The sequence below is a fragment of the Myxocyprinus asiaticus genome, chromosome 19, assembly GCF_019703515.2.
Source record: "Myxocyprinus asiaticus isolate MX2 ecotype Aquarium Trade chromosome 19, UBuf_Myxa_2, whole genome shotgun sequence".
In the NCBI taxonomy this organism is placed as follows: Eukaryota; Metazoa; Chordata; class Actinopteri; order Cypriniformes; family Catostomidae; genus Myxocyprinus; species Myxocyprinus asiaticus.
In genome coordinates, this window is record NC_059362.1 from 2,451,564 (window position 1) to 2,474,324 (window position 22,761).

At 39.9% G+C, this 22,761-nt stretch overlaps 1 protein-coding gene across 4 annotated transcripts in view; it reads right to left on the minus strand.

Moving 5' to 3' along the window:
- The window catches only part of l3mbtl3 (L3MBTL histone methyl-lysine binding protein 3), a 158,405-nt gene that overhangs the window by 91,261 nt on the left and 44,383 nt on the right, over positions 1 to 22,761 (minus strand). For all 4 annotated transcript variants that reach the window (XR_007892052.1, XR_007892051.1, XM_051644830.1 and 1 more), the window contains exons 13-14: positions 21,914 to 21,999; positions 14,356 to 14,466 (exon numbers count right to left, since the gene is read on the minus strand). Coding sequence is in view for 2 of the 4 variants with exons in the window: in XM_051644830.1 (XP_051500790.1) it covers positions 14,356 to 14,466; positions 21,914 to 21,999 (197 nt within the window). In the remaining 2 variants the exon portion in view is untranslated. The remainder of the gene's footprint in view (positions 1 to 14,355; positions 14,467 to 21,913; positions 22,000 to 22,761) is intronic.

Consider the following 22,761-nt stretch of genomic DNA (forward strand, 5'->3'; position numbering starts at 1 on the left):
TCCACTTCAGCCGACGTTCGCAGCCACACAGGCAAGCACGGCTGCCATCTCGGCGTCCGCCTCATCCTGTGCTCTACTGCCTGTGGGTGGGAGCTCAAAAGATTCGTCCACTTCCGATAGCAGAATCCCACCCTCTGACGCTGCAACCGAAAGCTCATCCTCGTCACGAGCCGCGAACGACACGTTAAATCCACCCTGAGGCGGACCGCCTGCATCACTCGACAGCTCTTCCGGATAGAACGAGCGTGCTGGGGGATGGGAGGTCCGTGGGGGTTGAGCCGGTGAAAACGCTCCCATATCCCATATGCTGGGGGATGGGACACCCGCGGTGCTTGCCGACACGGCCAGCTGAGCATCAGCCCAGGACGGAGCGGGTTGGGGAGCAGTCACGGTGGCTCCTTGCTTCATGAAGAAGGATGCGAGCCACGACTGCAACATTCTGATGGGCATGTTCTCTCAATGAGAGCATAACCCTTCCACGAAAGCTGCCTCGGCGTGCTGGCACCCCAAGCACTCGAGACAGATTTCATGGCTGTCTGGAGGGGAGAGATAACGGCCACATCCAGTAGTGCAAACGCGGAAGGACATCTTTAAAAAGACGCCAAGTGTTTGCACGAGCTCTTTTAGAAGGAAATATACTCTTTTGAATATACTCTTATAGCACCCGCGGACTCAGCCACCGAAGTGCCCAGGGGAAGCACAACACTCGACCGTGCGAGGGTGACCGCTGATATGCGCTGTAAAATCCAGCAGTGTAAGCGAAAGGTGAGAGGACGAACACAAGCATACATTCGGCTCCGAAGAAAAAATCTGTATGAGTGGTGCACGCCATCTCCTTTTATACCCGTATAAATTCCACTCGCCAGTTCTCATTGGCTTTTTCTATTTTAAGCAAAGGTGACTGGGGCTCTCAAGATCGAACCCCTAGTGTCACTACATTGACACAACGTTGAGTGAGTGACAGACAGGGAACTCCTAAGTACTGTTTATCTTTTTTAAGGATATTTCACAAACAATGCCCCCCCAACCACACCCCCTTATGCAAAAAAAAAAAAAAAAAAAAAAGTGGATGCATTGCAAGCCTATTCTTCACAAGAAGTGCATAGGGCTCTCACTTTATCAAGGGGTGCACACAAGTATCAGACACTTTTTGCATGTTTCTTCACATTGATGCTCATCTTTTCACTAGGGCCATCAATTCACACAAGCTAGTCTATGTTTCTTCAGGGTATGATACAAATATGTACACTTTCATAGGTTAACATGTATTTAGTCATATCCTGTTATGTTTCACACAATATTTCTTCTTTTTTTCATGTTATCTTTATATTCTGAAGACATGAATGTCGTTCTGAGTGTTTGTTTTTTGTTTTTTTTTACTTTTGGGGGTTTAATTTTAATTAGACCTAAATTCCTTTTGGGGTAAGTTCCTTTCCCCTGCTGTAATCATCTTCCAGCAGGATCTGATGGTTCAAGCGAGATTCTGAGCACTGAACCGTAGGACAGGTCTTATGCCAAAGGAAACTATTCTATCCCAATATTATGATTTTTCTCATTTAATCCAAGTCTGTCTGGTAGAAACGTTGTTCTTGCCGTTCTGCATAACCTTCTGAAGATTGCCAACACTAGAATCCCTGATCATTTCAGTCTGATCTCAACAGTTTGAGCTGCATATTTCAGCACAGATTGTTTTATGAATCTATTATGTAATGCAACTTTGCAAAGAGGCTGTTATTAAAGGTAGCAGCAGTTAAAAACAATATTGAACCAGGGAGCAAACCCACAGCTTAGACCAGTCTGGTCATTCTCCTCTGTCATTAACAAGCCATTTTCATGCGTCTGGATGTTTTTTTTTTTCTTCACACCATTCTCTTTACACTCTAGAGATTGTTGTGCATGAAAATCCCTAGAGATCAGTAGTTACAGAAAAAATCAAACCAGCCCATCTGGCACCAACAATCATGCCACAGTCTAAATTACTGAGATACATTTTTTTCCCAATTCTGATGGTTGATGTGAACATTAACTGAAGCTCCTGACCCACTGCTGCCACATGATTGACTGATTAGATAATCGCATGAATAAGCAGATGTACAGGTGTACCTATTAAATATATATATATATATATATATACAAAAGTTTAGGGTCACTTACTCATTATTTATTTATTTATTTATTTATTCACATTTTAGAATAATAGTAAAGTCATAACTATGGAATAATAGAAATGGAAATATGGGAATTATGTTGTGACTAAAAAAATAATCTAAACTATGTTATATTTTAGCATCTTCAAAGTGGCCACCCTTTGCCTAGATTTAGCAGAAATGTACTCTTGGCATTTTCTAAACCAACTTCTTGAGGTATCCCCCTGGGATGCTTTTTAAACAGTATTGAAGGAGTTCCCATATATGTTGGGCCCTTATTGGCTGCTTTTCTTAATTATTCGGTCCAAGTCATCCATTTAAAAAAAAAAAAAAATTTAAATAAAATTTTCGTTTTGTAATTAAATAAATTGATATGGTGGCACAATTATATTTTTGTCTACAAAACTAATTTCAAACATTTAAGCATACGCCTTCAGATCAAAAGATTTTTAAGATCATGAGAAACTTTTCAGGCAAGCGACCCCAAACTTTTGAACAGTAGTGTGTGTGTATATATATATATATATCAGTTGTGCTCAAAAGTTTGCATACCCTTGGAGAATTTTTAAAGAAAACATGAGTGAGCAGGCAAAACACATTTCTTTTATTTCTTATGTAATCATATTCAACTGTAGGTTATAACAGAATGGTACAATCATAAAACAAAACATGGCAACAAAGAAAAAAATGAAATGACCCCTGTTCAAAAGTCTGCATACCTTTAGTTCTTAATACTGTGTATTGCCCCCTTTAGCATCAAAGACAGCGTGCAGTCTTTTGTAATAGTTGTCTTTGAGGCCCCAAATTCTTGCAGGTGGTATAGCTGCCCATTCGTCTTGGCAAAATGCCTCCAGGTCATGCAAAGTCTTTGGTCATCTTGCATGAACCGCACGTTTGAGATCTCCCCAGAGTTGCTTGATGATATTAAGGTCAGGAGACTGTGATGGCCACTCCAGAACCTTCACCTGTTTCTGCTGTAACCACTAGAGGGTCAACTTGGACTTGTGCCTAGGGTCATTGTCGTGCTGGAAAGTCCAAGAGCATCCCATGCGCAGCTTTCGTGCAGAAGAATGCAAATTGTCTGACAGTATTTTCTGATAACATGCTGCATTCATCTTGCCATCAATTTTCACAAGATTCCCCGTGCCTTTAGAGCTCACACACCCCCAAAACATCAGTGAGCCACCACTATGCTTCACTGTGGGGATGGTATTCTTTTCACTATAGGCCTTGTTGACCCCTCTCCAAACATAGCGCTTATGGTTGTGACCATAAAGCTCTATTTTGGTCTCATCACTCCAAGTGCCAGAAGCTGTGAGGCATGTCAAGGTGTTGTCGGGCATATTGTAACTGGGCTTTTTTGTGGCATTGGCACAGTAAAGGCTTCTTTCTGGCAACTTGACTATGCAGCTCATTTTTGTTCAAGTATCGTCGTTTTGTGCTCCTTGAAACAACCACACCATCTTTTTCCAGAGCAGCCTGTATTTCTCCTGAGGTTACCTGTGGGTTTTTCTTTGTATCCCGAACAATTCTTCTGGCAGTTGTGGCTGAAATCTTTCTTGGTCTACCTGACCTTGGCTTGGTATCAAGAGATCCCTGAATTTTCTACTTCTTAATAAGTGACTGAACAGTACTGACTGGCATTTTCAAGGCTTTGGATATCTTTTTATATCCTTTTCCATCTTTATAAAGTTCCATTACCTTGTTACGTAGGTCTTTTGACAGTTCTTTTCTGCTCCCCATGGCTCAGTATCTAGCCTGCTCAGTGCATCCATGTGAGAGCTAACAAACTCATTGACTATTTATACACAGACACTAATTGCAATTTAAAAAGCCACAGGTGTGGGAAATTAACCTTTAATTGCCATTTAAACCTGTGTGTGTCACCTTGTGTGTCTGTAACAAAGCCAAACATTCAAGGGTATGTAAACTTTTGATCAGGGCCATTTGGGTGATTTCTGTTATCATTATGATTTAAAAAGGAGCCAAACAACTATGTGATAATAAATGGCTTCATATGATCACTATCCTTAAATAAAAGACAAAATCAATGCCAAAATTTCACAATTTCTGCCAGGGTATGCAAACTTTTGAGCACAACTGTGTACACATATATATATATATATATATATATATATATATATATATATATATATATATATATATATATATATATAAATAAATAAAAATATATAAAATATTAATCCTTGAGATTTCCAACCCAGCATACAGGTACACCCTCCTTAAACCATGCTCACACTCAAAATTACATTCAATTATTAAAAGACAAAACATAAATCCACATTGTAGGGTTCAAAAATCTTTTCAAGTCTATTCAAAATATAAATTAAACCTGGAAATAAAGTTTTAGGATTTTGCAAGTGCGATCCACCGAAAAGGGCTAAATAGTTGATAGCTTTTGATGCGTGAATGGTTTGCACGCACAGCGCGAGTCTCGTCACACTTTAATAGTGTATAGTCTCCCATTCAGCTGATGAAGTCACGGTGCGTGATCATGAGGAAGGATTACATCAAGATGTAGATTGGAATGCAGGTGCGAAAAACGACATACAAATCAAATAGCCTGCTCCTCTCACATGCAGGATCATGATTATATCCTAATCATCAGGTTTTGCACAAAATTTTCACTCAAACTGTTATGCTGAAAATATAATTTGTAATGAAAAATAAATGATTAAATTAGAAAAATGCAAAATAAAAATATTTTCACAAGTGGACTCATACTTCGGAAAATCGCATACTGTAACTTATGAGGCTGGTATTCATTCAGTCGACCACCAGAGGGAGACCTCTCCCGAATACTAACATCGAACTGTTTCTTCTATGGTGACTTCCTGTTTGCACTACATAAATAGCCATGCCTTCCATTGTTACTTTGCGACGTATTGTCAGTTTCACTGCCTTACCAAGCGGTTTTCCCACTGCCTGTTTCATTGCCTTATTGTTATGACCATTGTGCCTGCTTTATTGGATTACTGATTTTTGGATTACTGTTTTGCTCTGTTTGCCTGGTTGGACTGATTATTTGATAATGACTACTTTGCCTGCTTCAACAATTATGTCTCTGCCCTGTGTTTTGGATTTGTTTGCTGTTTTTTAACAAACTTCCTGCATATGGATTCTACCTTCGCCTCCATATCGAGTCCATCACAGAATACTTCACCACTAATGAATCCAGCCGAAGTTTCTCAGCTCCAGGCTGCATTCGCTTACCAGAGCAAACATCTCGCAAATTACCAAGAGCAACTGTACAACCTAAGAGCTGCAAATGGGAGCCTCACCCGCTACATCCGCTCTCTTCCATCCCCACAAGCTACACCGATAAGATTCGCTCCTCCTGATAAGTTTGATGGTTCACCTGAGAAATGTAAGGTGTTTCTATGTCAGTGTAGAATATATTTTTCCAACCTTCATTCATCCAGGATTAGAAGAAATGTGCATTTATGATGAAGTTGCTTACCGGTTAAAGCATTAGATTGGGCTTCTGCGGTTTGGGAGACTGACAGACAACTCCAAACTTAATTTGATTACTTAGCTTCCCAGATCCATGAAGTGTTTGAATACCCAGAGGGAGGTAAATATGTCTCTGTTCAGCTGCTTCATTTATGCCAGGGTTCACGTTCAGCAGCTGACTTTGCCATACACTTCAGGACACTAGCAGCACAAAGTGGATGGAATGATATCGCACTCAAGACAGAAAGGGACTGAACCACAATCTGCAGGCCAAACTTGCATGCAAGGGTGAGGATTCAACGCACACTGAATTAATTTCTTTGGTTGTAAAGATTGATAATTTACTGCGTAACTCACCACATTCTAAGATTAGCCCCAAGTTACAACTATCAGTCCATAGTCAAGCCCAGGCGTGCCCCAAAGCTCCTGAACCTATGCAGATCGCCTATACAAGAGTTTCTGTTGAAGAACGTGATCGTCATCATAAGGAGGGACTGTGTTACTACTGTGGTGAAAGGAGTCATCAAAACTCTGCATGCCCTCACAAAGGCAAGAAATATTAAAAATCAAGAACAAAAGTGAGTACCAAGAATATTATTGGATAATGCACCATAGGCACAGGCATCACTCGCCAAACTGTTCCAGTGACACTACGAATTTGATTATTTCACATAGAAACCATATCTCTTTATGTCATCAACTCACCTAAGCATATTCTCATCCCAGGTCATCCATGGCTGGCTGTCCACAATCCCATCATCTCCTGGAACCAGGGTGAGTTAAAACAATGGTCAGACTAGTCACTGTCACCATGCCATGTTTAACCACTAGCATCGAGAGTCCTGAGATTCAAGCTCAAGTCAAGATTCCCAAGGAATATTCTGAGTTTTCGGAGGTTTTCAGCAAGATCAAGGCAACACAACTACCCCCTCATCGTCCATGGGACTGTGCTATAGAGTTACTGTCCAACATGGCACGTCCCAGAAGCAAGGCCTATCTGTTATCAAGACCTGAAACCATGGCCATGGAAACCTATGTCGAGGAGGGTTTAGCTTCAGGGTTCATTTGTCCTTCCACCTCACCAGCTGCAGCAGGTTTTTTTTTCGTTGAGAAAAAAGATGGAGGGACTGTCCATGTACTGACTACCGAGGGCTGAACACAGTAACAATCAAGTACAGGTACCCACTCCCTCTTGTTCCATCTGCTCTAGAACAACTACATGAAGCACGTATCTACACTAAGCTTGATTTGAGAAGCGCTTACAATCTAATTCGTATTAGAGAAGGAGACGAGTAGAAAACCACTTTCATCACCACTAGGGGGCACTATGAGTACCAGGTGATGCCTTATGGCCTGGCCAACGCACCAGCTGTGTTCCAGTCGTTCATTAACGAGATTATCAGAGACCTCCTCAACAAGTGTGTCATCGCCTACATCGACAATATACTCCTCTACTCCCAAGATAAGGCACAACACAAAGATGTTTAGATGGTCCTTTCACGCATACAGAAACATCAACTCTACGTGAAAGCAGAAAAATGTGAGTTCCACACTACCCAGACAACATTCTTAGGGTATATAATCAGTCATAGGGGTGTCGAGATGGATAACTCCAAGATCCAGGCAGTCACGGATTGGCCAAGACCCAATACCGTTAAGGAGCTACAATGTTTTCTGGGCTTTGCGAACTTCTACAGGAGGCTTATCCACAACTACAGTCTCACCTCTGCCCCTTTAACGTCATTGCTCAAAGGAAAACCATGCAAACTACCATGGAGTGACTCTGCTCAAAAAGCCTTCGAAACCCTCAAGACAAGTTTCATGACCGCCCCCATTCTCAAGCACCCCAATCCTAACCAACCGTTCATTATGGAAGTGGATGCATCAGACTGCGGCATCTGGGCAGTTCTCTCTCAACGCCACGGTAACCCTGGAAAACTTTATCCATGTGCTTTCTTTTCACATAAACTAAACTCAGCTGAAAGGAACTATGATGTTGGAAACAAAGAGCTACTCTCCATGAAGGCTGCATTAGAAGAGTGGTGCCACTGGCTTCCATTCATCCATTCCAAGTAATCACCGACCATAAACACCTCGAATACATCAAGGAAGGAAAACGAATCAATCCAAGAGGTCACTCTTCTTCACAAGATTTCAATTCACAGTCACCTATCGCCCTGGCAGTAAGAACTGCAAGGCTGATGCTCTTTCCCATCACCATGATCCTTCTCACAACATACCTCAAAATGTATCCATATTACCACCTTCAGTCATCGCACCCGTAAGCTGGGACATCATGGAAGAAATCCAAAGAGCCCAACAGACAGACCCTGCAACACCAGAATGCCCCCCAACAAAACAGGATGTACCATGCACTCTACGCCAGAGAACGATCCAATGGATCCACTCCTCCCTCAGCACTGGACACCCTGGCATCCAGAAGACGATTAGCCTGGTACATAACTCATTTTGGTGGCCTTCACTCAATGATGTTCACTCAAGTTTGTGCACAGTCAAAACCCCCCAGAGAACTGCCAGCCGGCCTTCTACAACCACTGCCTATTCCTCAGAGACCCTGGTCCCACCTGTCCGTCGACTTCATCACAGATCTGCCAAACTCCAAAGGGTATACTACCATCTTTGTTATCATTGATCGTTTCTCTAAGTCATGCAGACTAATCCCCTTGAAAGGTCTACCCACTGCCATGGAGACTGCAAATGCTCTCTTCCACCAAGTTTTCAGGATTTATGGTTTGCCAGAAGACATAGTGTCAGATCGGGGACCACATTTTACCTCCAGAGTCTGGCAGGCCTTCTGCAAGCAGCTAAACATCAACATCAGCCTCACGTCTGGTTATCATCCTCAAGCAAACGGACAGGTGGAGAGGCTGAACCAGGAGATAGGCAGATTTCTCAGGTCGTACTGCAGTCGTGAACAACATAAGTGGAGCGACTTCCTCCCATGGGCGGAATATGCTCAGAAGTCCCTCACTCACTCCTCCACTGGACTCACTGCCTTCCAATGTGTGCTGGGCTACCAACCACCTATGTTCCCTTTGTCAGGTGAACCCTCTACGGTGCCAGTGGATGACTGGATCAGGTGGAGCGAGCAGGTGTGGGATAGTGTGCACTTCAGACTGCAGTGGGCCATCCGGGCCCAACAAATCCAAGCTGATCGACGGAGGCGTCCCCACCCCGACTACCAGCCTGGTTAGAGGGTCTGGTTATCTACACGTGATCTCAAGTTGCGGCTACCCTGCAGGAATCTCAGCCCCAGGTATGTTGGTCCGTTCAGGATTCTCAAACAGATCAATCATGTAACATACCGATTGGAGCTTCCTGCTAACTACCGCATCTCTCCTTCCTTTCATGTGTCATTGTTGAAACCGGTCCACCCGACGTCTGGCCCCGGAACCATGGATCCTGAGCCGCCTCCTCCATTGGAGATCAACGGATCACCTGCTTACATGGTCAGAGAGATCATGGACTCTCGTTGTAGAGGGGGCCAGATGCAGTACCTGCTGGACTGGGAAGGTTACAGACCAGAGGAGAGATCGTGGGTAGCCGCCAACGACATACTGGATCCATCCTTGATTCATGACTTTCACCAAGGGCACCCGAATCGTCCAGCACCACGACCAAGGGGACGACCCCGAAGGAGAACACCAGGAGTTGTTCATAGAAGGGGGGAGGGGGGTTCTGTAACGAATGAGGCTGGTATTCATTCAGCCGACCACCAGAGGGAGCCCTCTCCTGAATACTAACATTGAACTATTTCTTCTATGGTGACTTCCTATTTACACTACATAAATAGCATGCCTTCCATTGTTACTTTGAGAAGTATTGCCAGTTTCACTGCCCTACCAAGCATTTTTTTCCTATTGCCTGTTTCATTGCCTTATTGTTGTGACCATTGTGCCTGCTTTATTGGATTACTGATTTTTGGATTACTGTTTTGCTCTGTTTGCCTGGTTGGACTGATTATTTGATAACGACTACTTTGCCAGCTTCAACGATTAAGTCTCCTCCCTGTGTTTTGGATTTGTTTGCTGTGTTTAATAAACTTCTTGCATATGGATTCTACCTTCGCCTCCATGTCGAGTCCATCACACATACATTTGAATGTTTTTTTTATTTTGTTTTGTTTGTTCTTTTTGTCGGCACAGCCACTGACCAGGAAAATAAAAAATGGCACTCCATGTCAAAAGGTTGCCAACCCCTGGCCTTGTCTATCATATTTGATACCTGGATTTCTAAGGGGGCTTTCAATAAAATAATATTCTAAATTTTAACCAAACACAAGTTACTTATATTCAGCAAATACTCATTTTAAAATATCAGTAACAATATAATCATTACTGTCACTTTTACTTTATTAAAATAAGCTGTCATTTATCCCAACCTAAGAGTCACTTTTCGCGCAAGTACGCCACCATTTTAAATATATCGATATAAACATTGAAACCACTTTATTTTCACAAATAAGCACTAGATGGTGCCATAAACATGGGAAACTAACATACCATAGGTTGTTTGGCTTGAACAGAGAGTGAAACGGGAGCTGTCAAATGCTGTGTAACATATTTGATACAAACGGCTTTATAGGGTTAAGGGTTCACAAAAATGTACTAGTTAAGCATTAATTAATTAGACAGTAATTAACAACTAACTGAATGTAGAATAAGGCTATCTTAGCCATAATTTACTAATTAACTAATTAATGTAATTAATGCTTTATTTCAGAAATCATACTTCAAATTTATTAAACAATATTAAGCCAGTAATTGTGGCTAATTAGTATTGGCTTAACAAAGCTTTTTCTAATAAATTATTAAAATCTTCCATTAAAGACAACTCGACCCCCTATAGGTGAAAGTTTAACATACTCAAGTTATTGGTTTGTTATTTCAATTACAATAAAACTCTCTGAAATTTTAGTTAATACTCACACAATACTCACAATATTCACAGTGCTTCACTTTTTCCACATTTTGTTGTGTTACAGCCTTATTCCAAAATGGATTAAATTCATTATTTTCCTCAAAATTCTACAAACAATACCCCATAATGACAATGTGAAAGAAGTTTGTTTGAAATCTTTGCAAATTTAAAAAAAATAAAAAAAGAAAAAAAAAAAGAAAAAAAAAAAAATCACATGTACATAAGTATTCACAGCCTTTGCTCAATACTTTGTTGAAGCACCTTTGGCACCAATTACAGCCTCAAGTCTTTTTGAGTATGATGCTACAAGCTTGGCACACCTATTTTTGGCCAGTTTCTCCCATTCTTCTTTGCAGGACCTCTCAAGCTCCATCAGGTTGGATGGGGAGTGTCGGTGCACAGCCATTTTCAGATCTCTCCAGAGATGTTCAATCGGGTTCAAGTCTGGGCTCTGGCTGGGCCACTCAAGGACATTCACAGAGTTGTCCCGGAGCCACTCCTTTGTTATCTTGGCTGTGTGCTTAGGGTCGTTGTCCTGTTGGAAGATGAACCTTCGCCCCAGTCTGAGGTCCAGAGCGCTCTGGAGCAGGTTTTCATCAAGGATGTCTCTGTACATTGCTGCATTCATCTTTCCCTCGATCCTGACTAGTCTCCCAGTTCCTGCCACTGAAAAACATTCCCACAGCATGATGCTGCCACCACCATGCTTCACTGTAGGGATGGTATTGGCCAGGTGATGAGCGGTGCCTGGTTTCCTCCAGACATGACGCTTGCCAGTTCAATCTTTGTTTCTCATGGTCTGAGAGTACTCCAGGCGGGCTGTCATGTGCCTTTTACTGAGGAGTGGCTTACGTCTGGCCACTCTACCATACAGGCCTGATTGGTGGAGTGCTGCAGAGATGGTTGTTCTTCAGAAAGGTTCTCCTCTCTCCACAGAGAAATGCTGGAGCTCTGTCAGAGTGACCATCGGGTTCTTGGTCACCACCCTGACTAAGGCCCTTCTCCCCCGATCACTCAGTTTGGCCAGGCAGCCAGCTCTAGGAAGAGTCCTGGTGGTTCCAAACTTCTTCCATTTATGGATGATGGAGGCCACTGTGCTCATTGGGACCTTCAATGCTGCAGACATTTTTCTGTACCCTTCCCCAGATCTGTGCCTCAATACAATCCTGTCTCAGAGGTCTACAGACAATTCCTTGGACTTCATGGCTTGGTTTGTGCTCTGACATGCACTGTTAACTGTGGGACCTTATATAGACAGGTGTGTGCCTTTCCAAATCGTGTCCAATCAACTGAATTTACCACAGGTGGACTCCAATCAAGCTGTAGAAACATCTCAAGGATGATCAGTGGAAACAGGATGCACCTGAGCTCAAGTTTGAGTGTCATGGCAAAGGCTGTGAATACTTATGTACATGTGATTTTTTTTCATTTTTTATTTTTTAATAAATTTGCAAAGATTTCAAACAAACTTCTTTCACGTTGTCATTATGGGGTATTTTTTTGTAGAATTTTGAGGAAAATAATGAATTTAATCCATTTTGGAATAAGGCTGTAACATAACAAAATGTGGAAAAAGTGAAGCGCTGTGAATACTTTCCGGATGCACTGTACAGTAAATACTTACTCTCTCTGAAACTGAGCATTAATTACATTACATTCTAGAGAAATATAAGAAATTTTATATATATATATATATATATATATATATACACACACACACACACACATACAGTACTGTGCAAAAGTCACATAAGATGTTTCACAAAAGCATTTGTCTTAAGATGGTTATTTATATCTTCAGCTTTAGTGTGTCAATAGGAAATATAAATGTTAGACTCCCAAACATTACTTTTGCAAAAAGAAAAGATTAAAATAGAAGAACAGGAAGCCCTGCAACAGATGTCATGGCCCCACAAAGCCCCCCACTGAACATTGTGTCAGTCTGAGATTACATATAGAGACAAGCAATTGAGACAGCCTAAATATATAGAAGAACTGTGGCGAATTCTCCAAGAAGCTTGGAACATCCTATCTGCCAACAACCAAGGAAAACTGTGTCCAGGTGTACCTAGGAGAATTGGTGCTGTTTTAAAGGCAAAGGTGGTCACACCTTTTTTATGTTTACTGGACTATGTATGACATTAAGTGATAAATGAAAACTATTTATGGCATTATTTTTGAAGACATCCTCACTATGCAACATTTTTCACAAGTGCCTAAAACTTTTGCACAGTACTGTATATACAGTATATGTTTATTTATAGGATTATATGATATCATCATAAAGGCCCTGCTATTTAAAAAGTGTAAGAGTAATTAATGAATACTATAACACTCTTCTCTTGGAATGTTTCAATTAAATCGTCTCAATTCATAATTCACAAAGCAGAAAACACAATATTATGTACTGTACACATTAAGCCATAAATTAATTAATTCCTTACATTTATATAGTTTTTTCTAGACACTCAAAGAACTTTACATAGTATAGGGGAACTCTCCTCAACCACCACCAATGTGCAGCCATAGTGCACCAGTATGCTCACCACACACCAACTATTTGTGGAGAGGAGAGAGTAGAGTGATGTAGCTAATTCAGGGATGGGGATTATTAGGAGGCCATGACAGATAAGGGCCAATGGGGGGAATTTGGCCAGGACACCAGGGATACACCCCTGCTCTTTACGAGAAGTGCTCTAGGATTTTTAATGACCACAGAGAGTCGGGACCTTGGTTTAACGTCTCATCCGAAAGATGGTGCTTTGTTACAGTATAGTGTCCCCGTCACTATTCTGGGGCATTAGGACCCACACAGACCAAAGTGTAAGCACCCCCTGATGGCCTCCCTAATACCTCTTCCTGCAGCAATCACAGTTTTCCCAGGAGGTCTCCCATCCAGGTACTGGCCAGGCTCAACCCTGCTTAGCTTTAGTGGGCAACCAGGCAAGAGCTGCAGAGTGATATGGCTAATGGCAGCCATCGCACCACTGATTTATACTAAAATAAAATCTGAATTTCAAACCGCAATTATCTTGACAATGTTATAGCACTGTATGAGAGATACACAGGGGCTGCACAAGACAGAACCTGCGCTTGCTGCTCATTTCGCAGGATGAAGACACACCTGTTCGGGGTACCCCTGCGTACAGGCCGGCCCACTTCGATCGAGCAGTGGAGAGAACCACCACTTAAAATATTTCGCTAGTTAAAAGCAATGTTTAAAACACAGAAATAAGACATAATTAGGGCATAAATTGTTAGTAGGCTATTTTATCTTAAGATTTAAAAGAGTTGTATGATCATCAATATGTTATCAGTTATGATTTCTAGTTCTAAAATAACAGAATAAAAAAAAAAAAAAAATCCATAAGAAATAATTTAAATATCACATTAAAGTCATTGTTTTGCCAAATCGCACAGCGCGGATTTGATTAATACCTGCCTTTCATTCGTATTTGCTCTCGCAATTTCTGTTTCTGAAATGTCGTTCAGGCCTGATAAATCACCTTGCAGGTGCAATTTGATCCATTTGAATCGACACCGCCCTTTATTTTTTCAATATTGGAGGCACGCCGCATTTTGGGGAAACACGCAAAAACTGACAAAACGTGTTATTTTGCACATCTATAAGACACAATCCTCTACAGACTACGTTAGTAGATCTGCTCTGACATTTCTTTGCATGTGCTATCAAGTTTTCACGTGTTTTTACACAAACAAACCTTCAGTAAATCAGGGTAATAATTTACTGAATGTGCAAATGTGCAAAATCTGGCAGACACTTGATTCTCACCCGGAGTCGATGGTCATCTGTATTGACCACTGTGGCCACCCGGATCAGAACCGGATTCCTCCTGTCCACCACCTCCAACTTCATATTCACCTGAAAACTGTGAGCAGGTCTCTGCAGAGAGAGAGAGAGAGAGTTCATTTTTACAGTTTTTTTGTTTTAGTCATAGTTTTGTGACCTTTAAATGTCATATTTAATCTTTACATATTCATTCATTGAATTCATTTAACTCTGACAGTAATGGCATATGATTTTAGTCCACCAACAGACCAAACAATATTGATTACAATTTTCAAACATTTTGAAAAAATTTATAAACATTTATTTAAACATGCACCAAACATAAGATTTATCAACATAAACAAAATAGAAAATGTGAATATAATGAATATTCGGAAGTATTAGCTACTTTTTAGAAGTTACTGTGGATATTAGTGGACACTGCATTACCTATAGTGCATTGTTATGGCAAAGGTGTATTTACACCAGTGTGAAAAAATTGCTTTTCCCCTGGATTTGATTTTCTGGGGCATTTTATTTTGTTTATGAGGGCATGTTTTCTAATCATAAAAAAATATTCATATACTTCTTTTTAAACAATTTATTAAGATAAAACCTCCTTCCAAATAATTATTTCTTATGTTTTATGCAATAATATGTATACCTAGGCCTAGAACAGAATATGATTAAATATATAATAAAAAAATCAAACGCATGGAAATGCCTTGATGAGAGAAGTCAACAGAGAATGACCAGACTGGTTGGAACAGACAAAGTCAACGGTAACTCAGATAACCGCTCTGTACAATTATGGCGAGAAGAATATAATATCTGAATGCTATTCTGAGATGCGGGTTAGCGTTGTTTTGGCGGCAGGAGGGGGGCCTACACAATATTAGTAGGGGTGTTAATCGGACGTTTCATCACGATATGATCTTATAATCGCTTCTCTTTGCCTGCGATCTGATATTTGCCGATACTTCAAAGTCTGCCACGATACGATTCCGATTTGATTCGATTCAGGACCCTGCGATCGATATTCCGATATTATGTGCCTATTTTACACAATCAATTAAAAAATGTTTGCCCTCAAATGCAACAAAATATTTTATTGAGCTCTCTGAAAAGTGCAGATTTAGTGTCCACATTGGGACATCCACAACAAAATAAGGTACTTCAGATGTTGAAAAACATTATACAGATAATAATATAAAAAAATAACATCACACACAAGTGATCATCAATCATTTGATGACAGCTAATATTTCAGTTTAGTCCAGTTCAAAGTACTTACATACCCATGACTTGTTTCCAACTATCCGTGCGGTATCTGTGGTTTTCTTGTCTACAACTTCCACAGTTGTAATGAAAGATTCTGTTACAGTTAACTGGAATAAATGTTAGTAAGGGTGTTGATGTGTAAAGTCTTATAACTGATGCTGGAGCTGAGCAGGTGTTTCTCTTTCCCTCGTCATAATGTTCATAATGTCGCCGTTGTCAAGACGTTTCCCATGATGGTTGAACTGCTCCCTGGTACTTTTAAATAGCAAATTCTCATGTAAAATTCAAATGGGTCGCATGCGCAACGATATTGATGGAAGCCCGAATTAATTGCGCATGTGAGCCACTCTGCGTTTGTCACAAGAGCTCACATTTTAAAGAGTGCCCGGTTGATGCACTCGCACGGATCCTGTCAATGGTCTGGAGCTCGTGTTTTGCGGGAAGCTCGGTTGACGCGCGTGCACGGATAGATCGCAGTTTGGCTTCACAAATCCTGCGCACATCCTTGTTCCACATGAAAAGCATATTTAGCACTCATAAAGTGAAATTAATGTAATAAGGTTGCTTCATCGCCTGACGGAAATGCGTACGGAAGTGGATGACATGAGAGTATTAAAATAAAGTTGCATCTTAAAGAAATATCTATATCGATATATACGCATTGTATCGATAACATTGGATCGATGCATCAATCCAGATCGATGGATCGTTACACCCCTAAATATTAGGCAGGTGGTTTTAATGTTGTGGCTGATCGTGTATAAATACTGATATATATATATATATATATATATATATATATATATATATATATATATATATATATATATATCAGTATTTTATAAGAGCAAAATCTGTACATTATTCCAAACTTATGGCCACCAGTGCATATATATATATATATATATATATATATATATATATATATATATATATATATATGCACTGGTGGCCATAAGTTTGGAATAATGTACAGATTTTGCTCTTATGGAAAGAAATTGATACTTTTATTCACCAAAGTGGCATTCAACTGATCACAACGTATAGTCAGGACATTAATAACGTGAAAAATTACAATTTGAAGAAAATGTTCAGAACTTCTTAAACTACTTCAAAGAGTTCTCATCAAGAAATCCTCCATGTGCAACAATGACAGCTTTGCAGATTCTTGGCATTCTAGCTGTCAGTTTGTCCAGATACTCAGGTGACATTTCACCCCACACTTCCTGTAGCATTTGCCATAGATGTGGCTGTCTTGTCGGGCACTTCTCACGCACCTTACAGTCTAGCTGATCCCACAAACGCTCAATGGGGTTAAGATCCATAACACTCTTTTCCAATTATCTGTTGTCCAATGTCTGTGTTTCTTTGCCCACTCTAACCTTTTCTTTTTGTTTTTCTGTTTCAAAAGTGGCTTTTTCTTTGCAATTCTTCCCATAAGACCTGCACCCCTGAGTCTTCTCTTTACTGTTGTACATGAAACTGGTGTTGAGCGGGTAGAATTCAATGAAGCTGTCAGCTGAGGACATGTGAGGTGTCTATTTCTCAAACTAGATCAGAGTCTCTGATGTACTTATCCTCTTGTTTAGTTGTACATCTGGACCTTCCACATCTCTTTCTGTCCTTGTTAGAGCCAGTTGTCCTTTGTCTTTGAAGAATGTAGTGTACACTTTTGTATGAAATCTTCAGTTTTTTGGCAATTTCAAGCATTGTATAGCATTCATTCCTCAAAACAATGATTGACTGATGAGTTTCTAGAGAAAGCTGTTTCGTTTTGCCATTTTTGACCTAATATTGACCTTAAGACATGCCAGTCTATGGCATACTGTGGCAACTCAAAAACAAAACACAAAAACAATGTTAAGCTTCATTTAACAAACCAAATAGCTTTCAGCTGTGTTTGATGTAATGGCAAATGATTTTCTAGTACCAAACTAGCAATTTAGCATGATTACTCAAGGATAAGATGTTGGAGTGATGGCTGCTGGAAATGGGGTCTGATTAGATTTGATCAAAAATGACTTTTTTTCAAATAGTGATGGTGCTGTTTTTTACATCAGTAATGTCCTGACTATACTTTGTGATCAGTGGAATGCCACTTTGGTGAATTAAAGTACCAATTTCCTTCCGAAACAGAAAAATCTGTACATTATTCCAAACTTTTGGCTGCCAGTGTACAGGTGCATCTCAATAAATTAGAATGTCGTGGAAAAGTTCATTTATTTCAGTAATTCAACTCAAATTGCGAAACTCGTGTATTAAATAAATTCAATGCACACAGACTGAAGTAGTTTAAGTCTTTGGTTCTTTTAATTGTGATGATTTTGGCTCACATTTAACAAAAACCCACCAATTCACTATCTCAAAAAATTAGAATACATCATAAGACCAATAAAAAAAAAAACATTTTTAGTGAATTGTTGGCCTTCTGGAAAGTATGTTCATTTACTGTATATGTACTCAATACTTGGTAGGGGCTCCTTTTGCTTTAATTACTGCCTCAATTCGGCGTGGCATGGAGGTGATCAGTTTGTGGCACTGCTGAGGTGGTATGGAAGCCCAGGATTCTTTGACAGTGGCCTTCAGCTCATCTGCATTTTTTGGTCTCTTGTTTCTCATTTTCCTCTTGACAATACCCCATAGATTCTCTATGGGGTTCAGGTCTGGTGAGTTTGCTGGCCAGTCAAGCACACCAACACCATGGTCATTTAACCAACTTTTGGTGCTTTTGGCAGTGTGGGCAGGTGCCAAATCCTGCTGGAAAATGAAATCAGCATCTTTAAAAAGCTGGTCAGCAGAAGGAAGCATGAAGTGCTCCAAAATTTCTTGGTAAACGGGTGCAGTGACTTTGGTTTTCAAAAAACACAATGGACCAACACCAGCAGATGACATTGCACCCCAAATCATCACAGACTGTGGAAACTTAACACTGGACTTCAAGCAGCTTGGGCTATGAGCTTCTCCACCCTTCCTCCAGACTCTAGGACCTTGGTTTCCAAATGAAATACAAAACTTGCTCTCATCTGAAAAGAGGACTTTGGACCACTGGGCAACAGTCCAGTTCTTCTCCTTAGCCCAGGTAAGACGCCTCTGACGTTGTCTGTGGTTCAGGAGTGGCTTAACAAGAGGAATATGACAACTGTAGCCAAATTCCTTGACACGTCTGTGTGTGGTGGCTCTTGATGCCTTGACCCCAGCCTCAGTACATTCCTTGTGAAGTTCACCCAAATTCTTGAATCGATTTTGCTTGACAATCCTCATAAGGCTGCGGTTCTCTCGGTTGTGCATCTTTTTCTTCCACACTTTTTCCTTCCACTCAACTTTCTGTTAACATGCTTGGATACAGCACTCTGTGAACAGCCAGCTTCTTTGGCAATGAATGTTTGTGGCTTACCCTCCTTGTGAAGGGTGTCAATGATTGTCTTCTGGACAACTGTCAGATCAGCAGTCTTCCCCATGATTGTGTAGCCTAGTGAACCAAACTGAGAGACCATTCTGAAGGCTCAGGAAACCTTTGCAGGTGTTTTGAGTTGATTAGCTGATTGGCATGTCACCATATTCTAATTTTTTGAGATAGTGAATTGGTGGGTTTTTGTTAAATGTGAGCCAAAATCATCACAATTAAAAGAACCAAAGACTTAAACTACTTCAGTCTGTGTGCACTGAATTTGTTTAGTACACGAGTTTCACAATTTGAGTTGAATTACTGAAATAAATGAAATTTTCCACGACATTCTAATTTATTGAGATGCACCTTTATATATACACATACATAACAACAGCTCTGGAAAAAATGAAGAGACCACTGCAAAATGATCAGTTTCTCTGGATTTACTATTTATAGGTATGCATTTGAGTAAAATGAAAATTTTTGTTTTATTCTATAAACTACTGACAACATTTCTCCCACATTCCGAAATAAAAATATTGTCATTTAGAGCATCTTGGCATGCTCTTCACCTGTCTTTCACATTGCTGTTGGATGACTTTATGCCACACCTGGTGCAAAAATTCAAGCAGCTCGGCTTTGTTTGATGGCTTGTGACTATCCATCTTCCTCTTGATCACATTCCAGAGGTTTTCAATGGGGTTCAGGTCTGGAGATTGGGCTGGCCATGACAAGATTTTGATCTGCTGCTCCTCCATCCACACCTTGATTAACCTGGCTGTGTGGCATGGAGCATCGTCCTGCTGGAAAATACAATCCTTACGGTTGGGGAGCATTGTCAGAGCAGAAGGAAGCAAGTTTTCTTCCAGGATAACCTTGTACGTGGCTTGATTCATGCGTCCTTCACAAAAACGAATCTGCCCGATTCCATCCTTGCTGAAGCACCTCCAGATCATCACTGATCCTCCCCCAAATTTCACAGTGGGCGTGAGACACTATGGCTTGTAGGCCTCCCCACATCTCCGTCTAACCATTAGATGACCAGGTATTGGGCAAAGCTGAAAATTGGACTAATCAGAGAAGATGACCTTACTCCAGTCCTCTACGGTCCAATCCTTATGGTCTTTTGCAAATCTCAGCCTGGCTCTTCTTTGCTTCTCATTGATGAAAGACTTTTTTCTAGCTTTGCACGACTTCAGCCCTGCCCCTAGGAGCCTGTTTTGAACCATCCTCGCCATGCAATTCACCCCAGCTGCCATTTGCCATTTTTTTTGTAGGTCACATTGTCATCCTACAGTTGTTGAGTGACATTCGTATGAGTTGGCGGTCATCCCGGTCAGTGGAGAGTTGTTTTCGCCCTCTGCCAGTCTGTAGCTTTGTTGTCCACAATGTCTGCTGCTTGACCTTGTTCTTATGAACCGCTGTCTTTGAAATTTTAAGGATGGAAGCAAACTTATGCTCACTGTATCCCTCTGCCAGCAAAGCCAGAATTTAACCCTTCTTTTCCTCACTGAAAACTTTTCTGGTCAATAGTTATTTTTTAATTCCAATTACTTTTGAGGTAATACTAGCACTGTTTTTGCCATCCAGCTGGTCCTATTGCAAGAGGATAGTGATGACGACAGCAGTGGTTTTTTTATACTTTTCCTCGTTAAATAAGATTTCATTCAGGTGATTACCTAATCAGTACCTCATTAAGTAGAATGAGGTGTGCTTGTGTTGGAATTCAACAGACACTGGAATGGAATGGCTGCCATACATTTAGAGATGCTGATTTAAAAATATTTGGAGTGGTCTCTTAATTTGTCCAAATATATATATATATATATATATATATATATATATATATATATATATATATATATATATATATATACACACACTACCGGTCAAAAGTTTTTAAACACTTACTCATTCTTAATTATAATGTTTTTCACATTTTAGAATAATAGTAAAGTCATCACAACTATGGAATAACATAAATGGAACTATGGGAATTATGTTGTGACTAAATAAAATCCAAAATAAATCAAAACTGTGTTATATTTCAGCATCTTCAAAGTAGTCACCCTTTGTCTAGAATTTGCAGATATGTACTCTTGACATTTTCTCAACCAACTTCTTGAGGTATCCCCCTGGGATGCTTTTTAAACAGTACTGAAGGAGTTCCCATCTATGTTGGGCACTTTTTGGCTGCTTTTCTTTATTATTTGGGCTAAATCATCAATTTCAAAAACTTTTTTTTTTTATTATTAAATTTTAGTTTTATAATGAAATAAATTAATATGGTGGCACAATTATATTTGTGTCTACAAAACTAATTTCAAACATTTAAGCATACGCCTTCAGATCAAAAGATTTTTAAGATCGTGAGAAACATTTCAGTCAAGTTTTTTAAAACTTTTAGACCGGTAGTGTGTGTGTATATATATATATAATTCATTGGAGTGAGCTGAGTTTATCGGTGTCACTCGCCAGCACAAAATGATTGGATTATTTGAATAAGTCATATTCTTTTTAAACTTTGCTCTTTCTAAAAATATTCGTAGTGTATCGTTCATATTTTGCAGTGTTATTTTTCTCATCATATTTTTGTCAACCAAATATTTTAATTGTTCAGTTATGATGTGTATTTTCATCTTTTCTGTCTTGTCTTTGATATCATTGATGAAATTAAACAGCCCTTTGTCCCCAAACGATTTAGTCAGTGATGAGATTAACACTGAGATAAGCTTGTTCAGGCAGATGTTTCAACATGTCACAATGACACACACACACAGGGCACCCAGTGCCAGGGGTCTCTTAGGAGAACAGATACAGAGTAGCTGGGTATGTTTCACAACAAGTCAAACATACACAAATACAATGTGAGAAATGGCAGCACACACTCACCACTTTGAAGGCTCGTGCAGGGGCTTGTAATGAGCTCGTCTCTGCCAAGTATCTCTCCCAGGAGAAGTTATTCACGTCATGGTATCCTACAACACAGAGAACGCAATGTGGATTACTGTTTGTGAGCTGGCATTTGGGTAGTTGACACACACACAGTGAAATGTTCATACATTTGTATTTTATTTTCAATATTTTTGGTTCAAATTTACATGAATGTATGAAGAAACGTATATATTAGGTGCTGTCACCATTTCTCAAGTGTTTCATCATTATTAATCACCTTTTTGCCTTCACTAGTTCATTTTAAATGGTCCTGCGGTGTGATAAATGAATTTATAACAGTACAAATATTTTGTGTAGTCTCTTAATTAATATGGTTATAATAATAAAAATAAAATATAGAATTAGCAAAATGCTGTTTAAAATAGTTTTAGATTATACCATGTTATACTGCAGGATTTTTCAACTTCCAAATATATACTGATATCAAAAATATATTAAGGTGTACAGTATGTGTGAATTTGGGTCCCACTTTATATTAGGTGTCTCTAATTACTATGTACTAACATTAAAATACATATAATACAATGTATTTTTGTTTAACTATATGTTGTTCTACAAAGTTCTCACAAGATTCACATTTGCTGCTACTGAGGTTGAGGTACAGGTAGGTTTAAGAGTAGGGTTAGGGGCTTAGGGTTTAGGTTAAGGGTAAGGGGTAAGGTTAACAAATGCAGGTACTTTAACTGCAAGTACAATACACATGTATGTACATAATAAGTACATTGTATCAAATGCTTAAGGAGGAAAAGGGGAAACAGAAGGAAAAGGGGAAAAAGAGCCGGCGT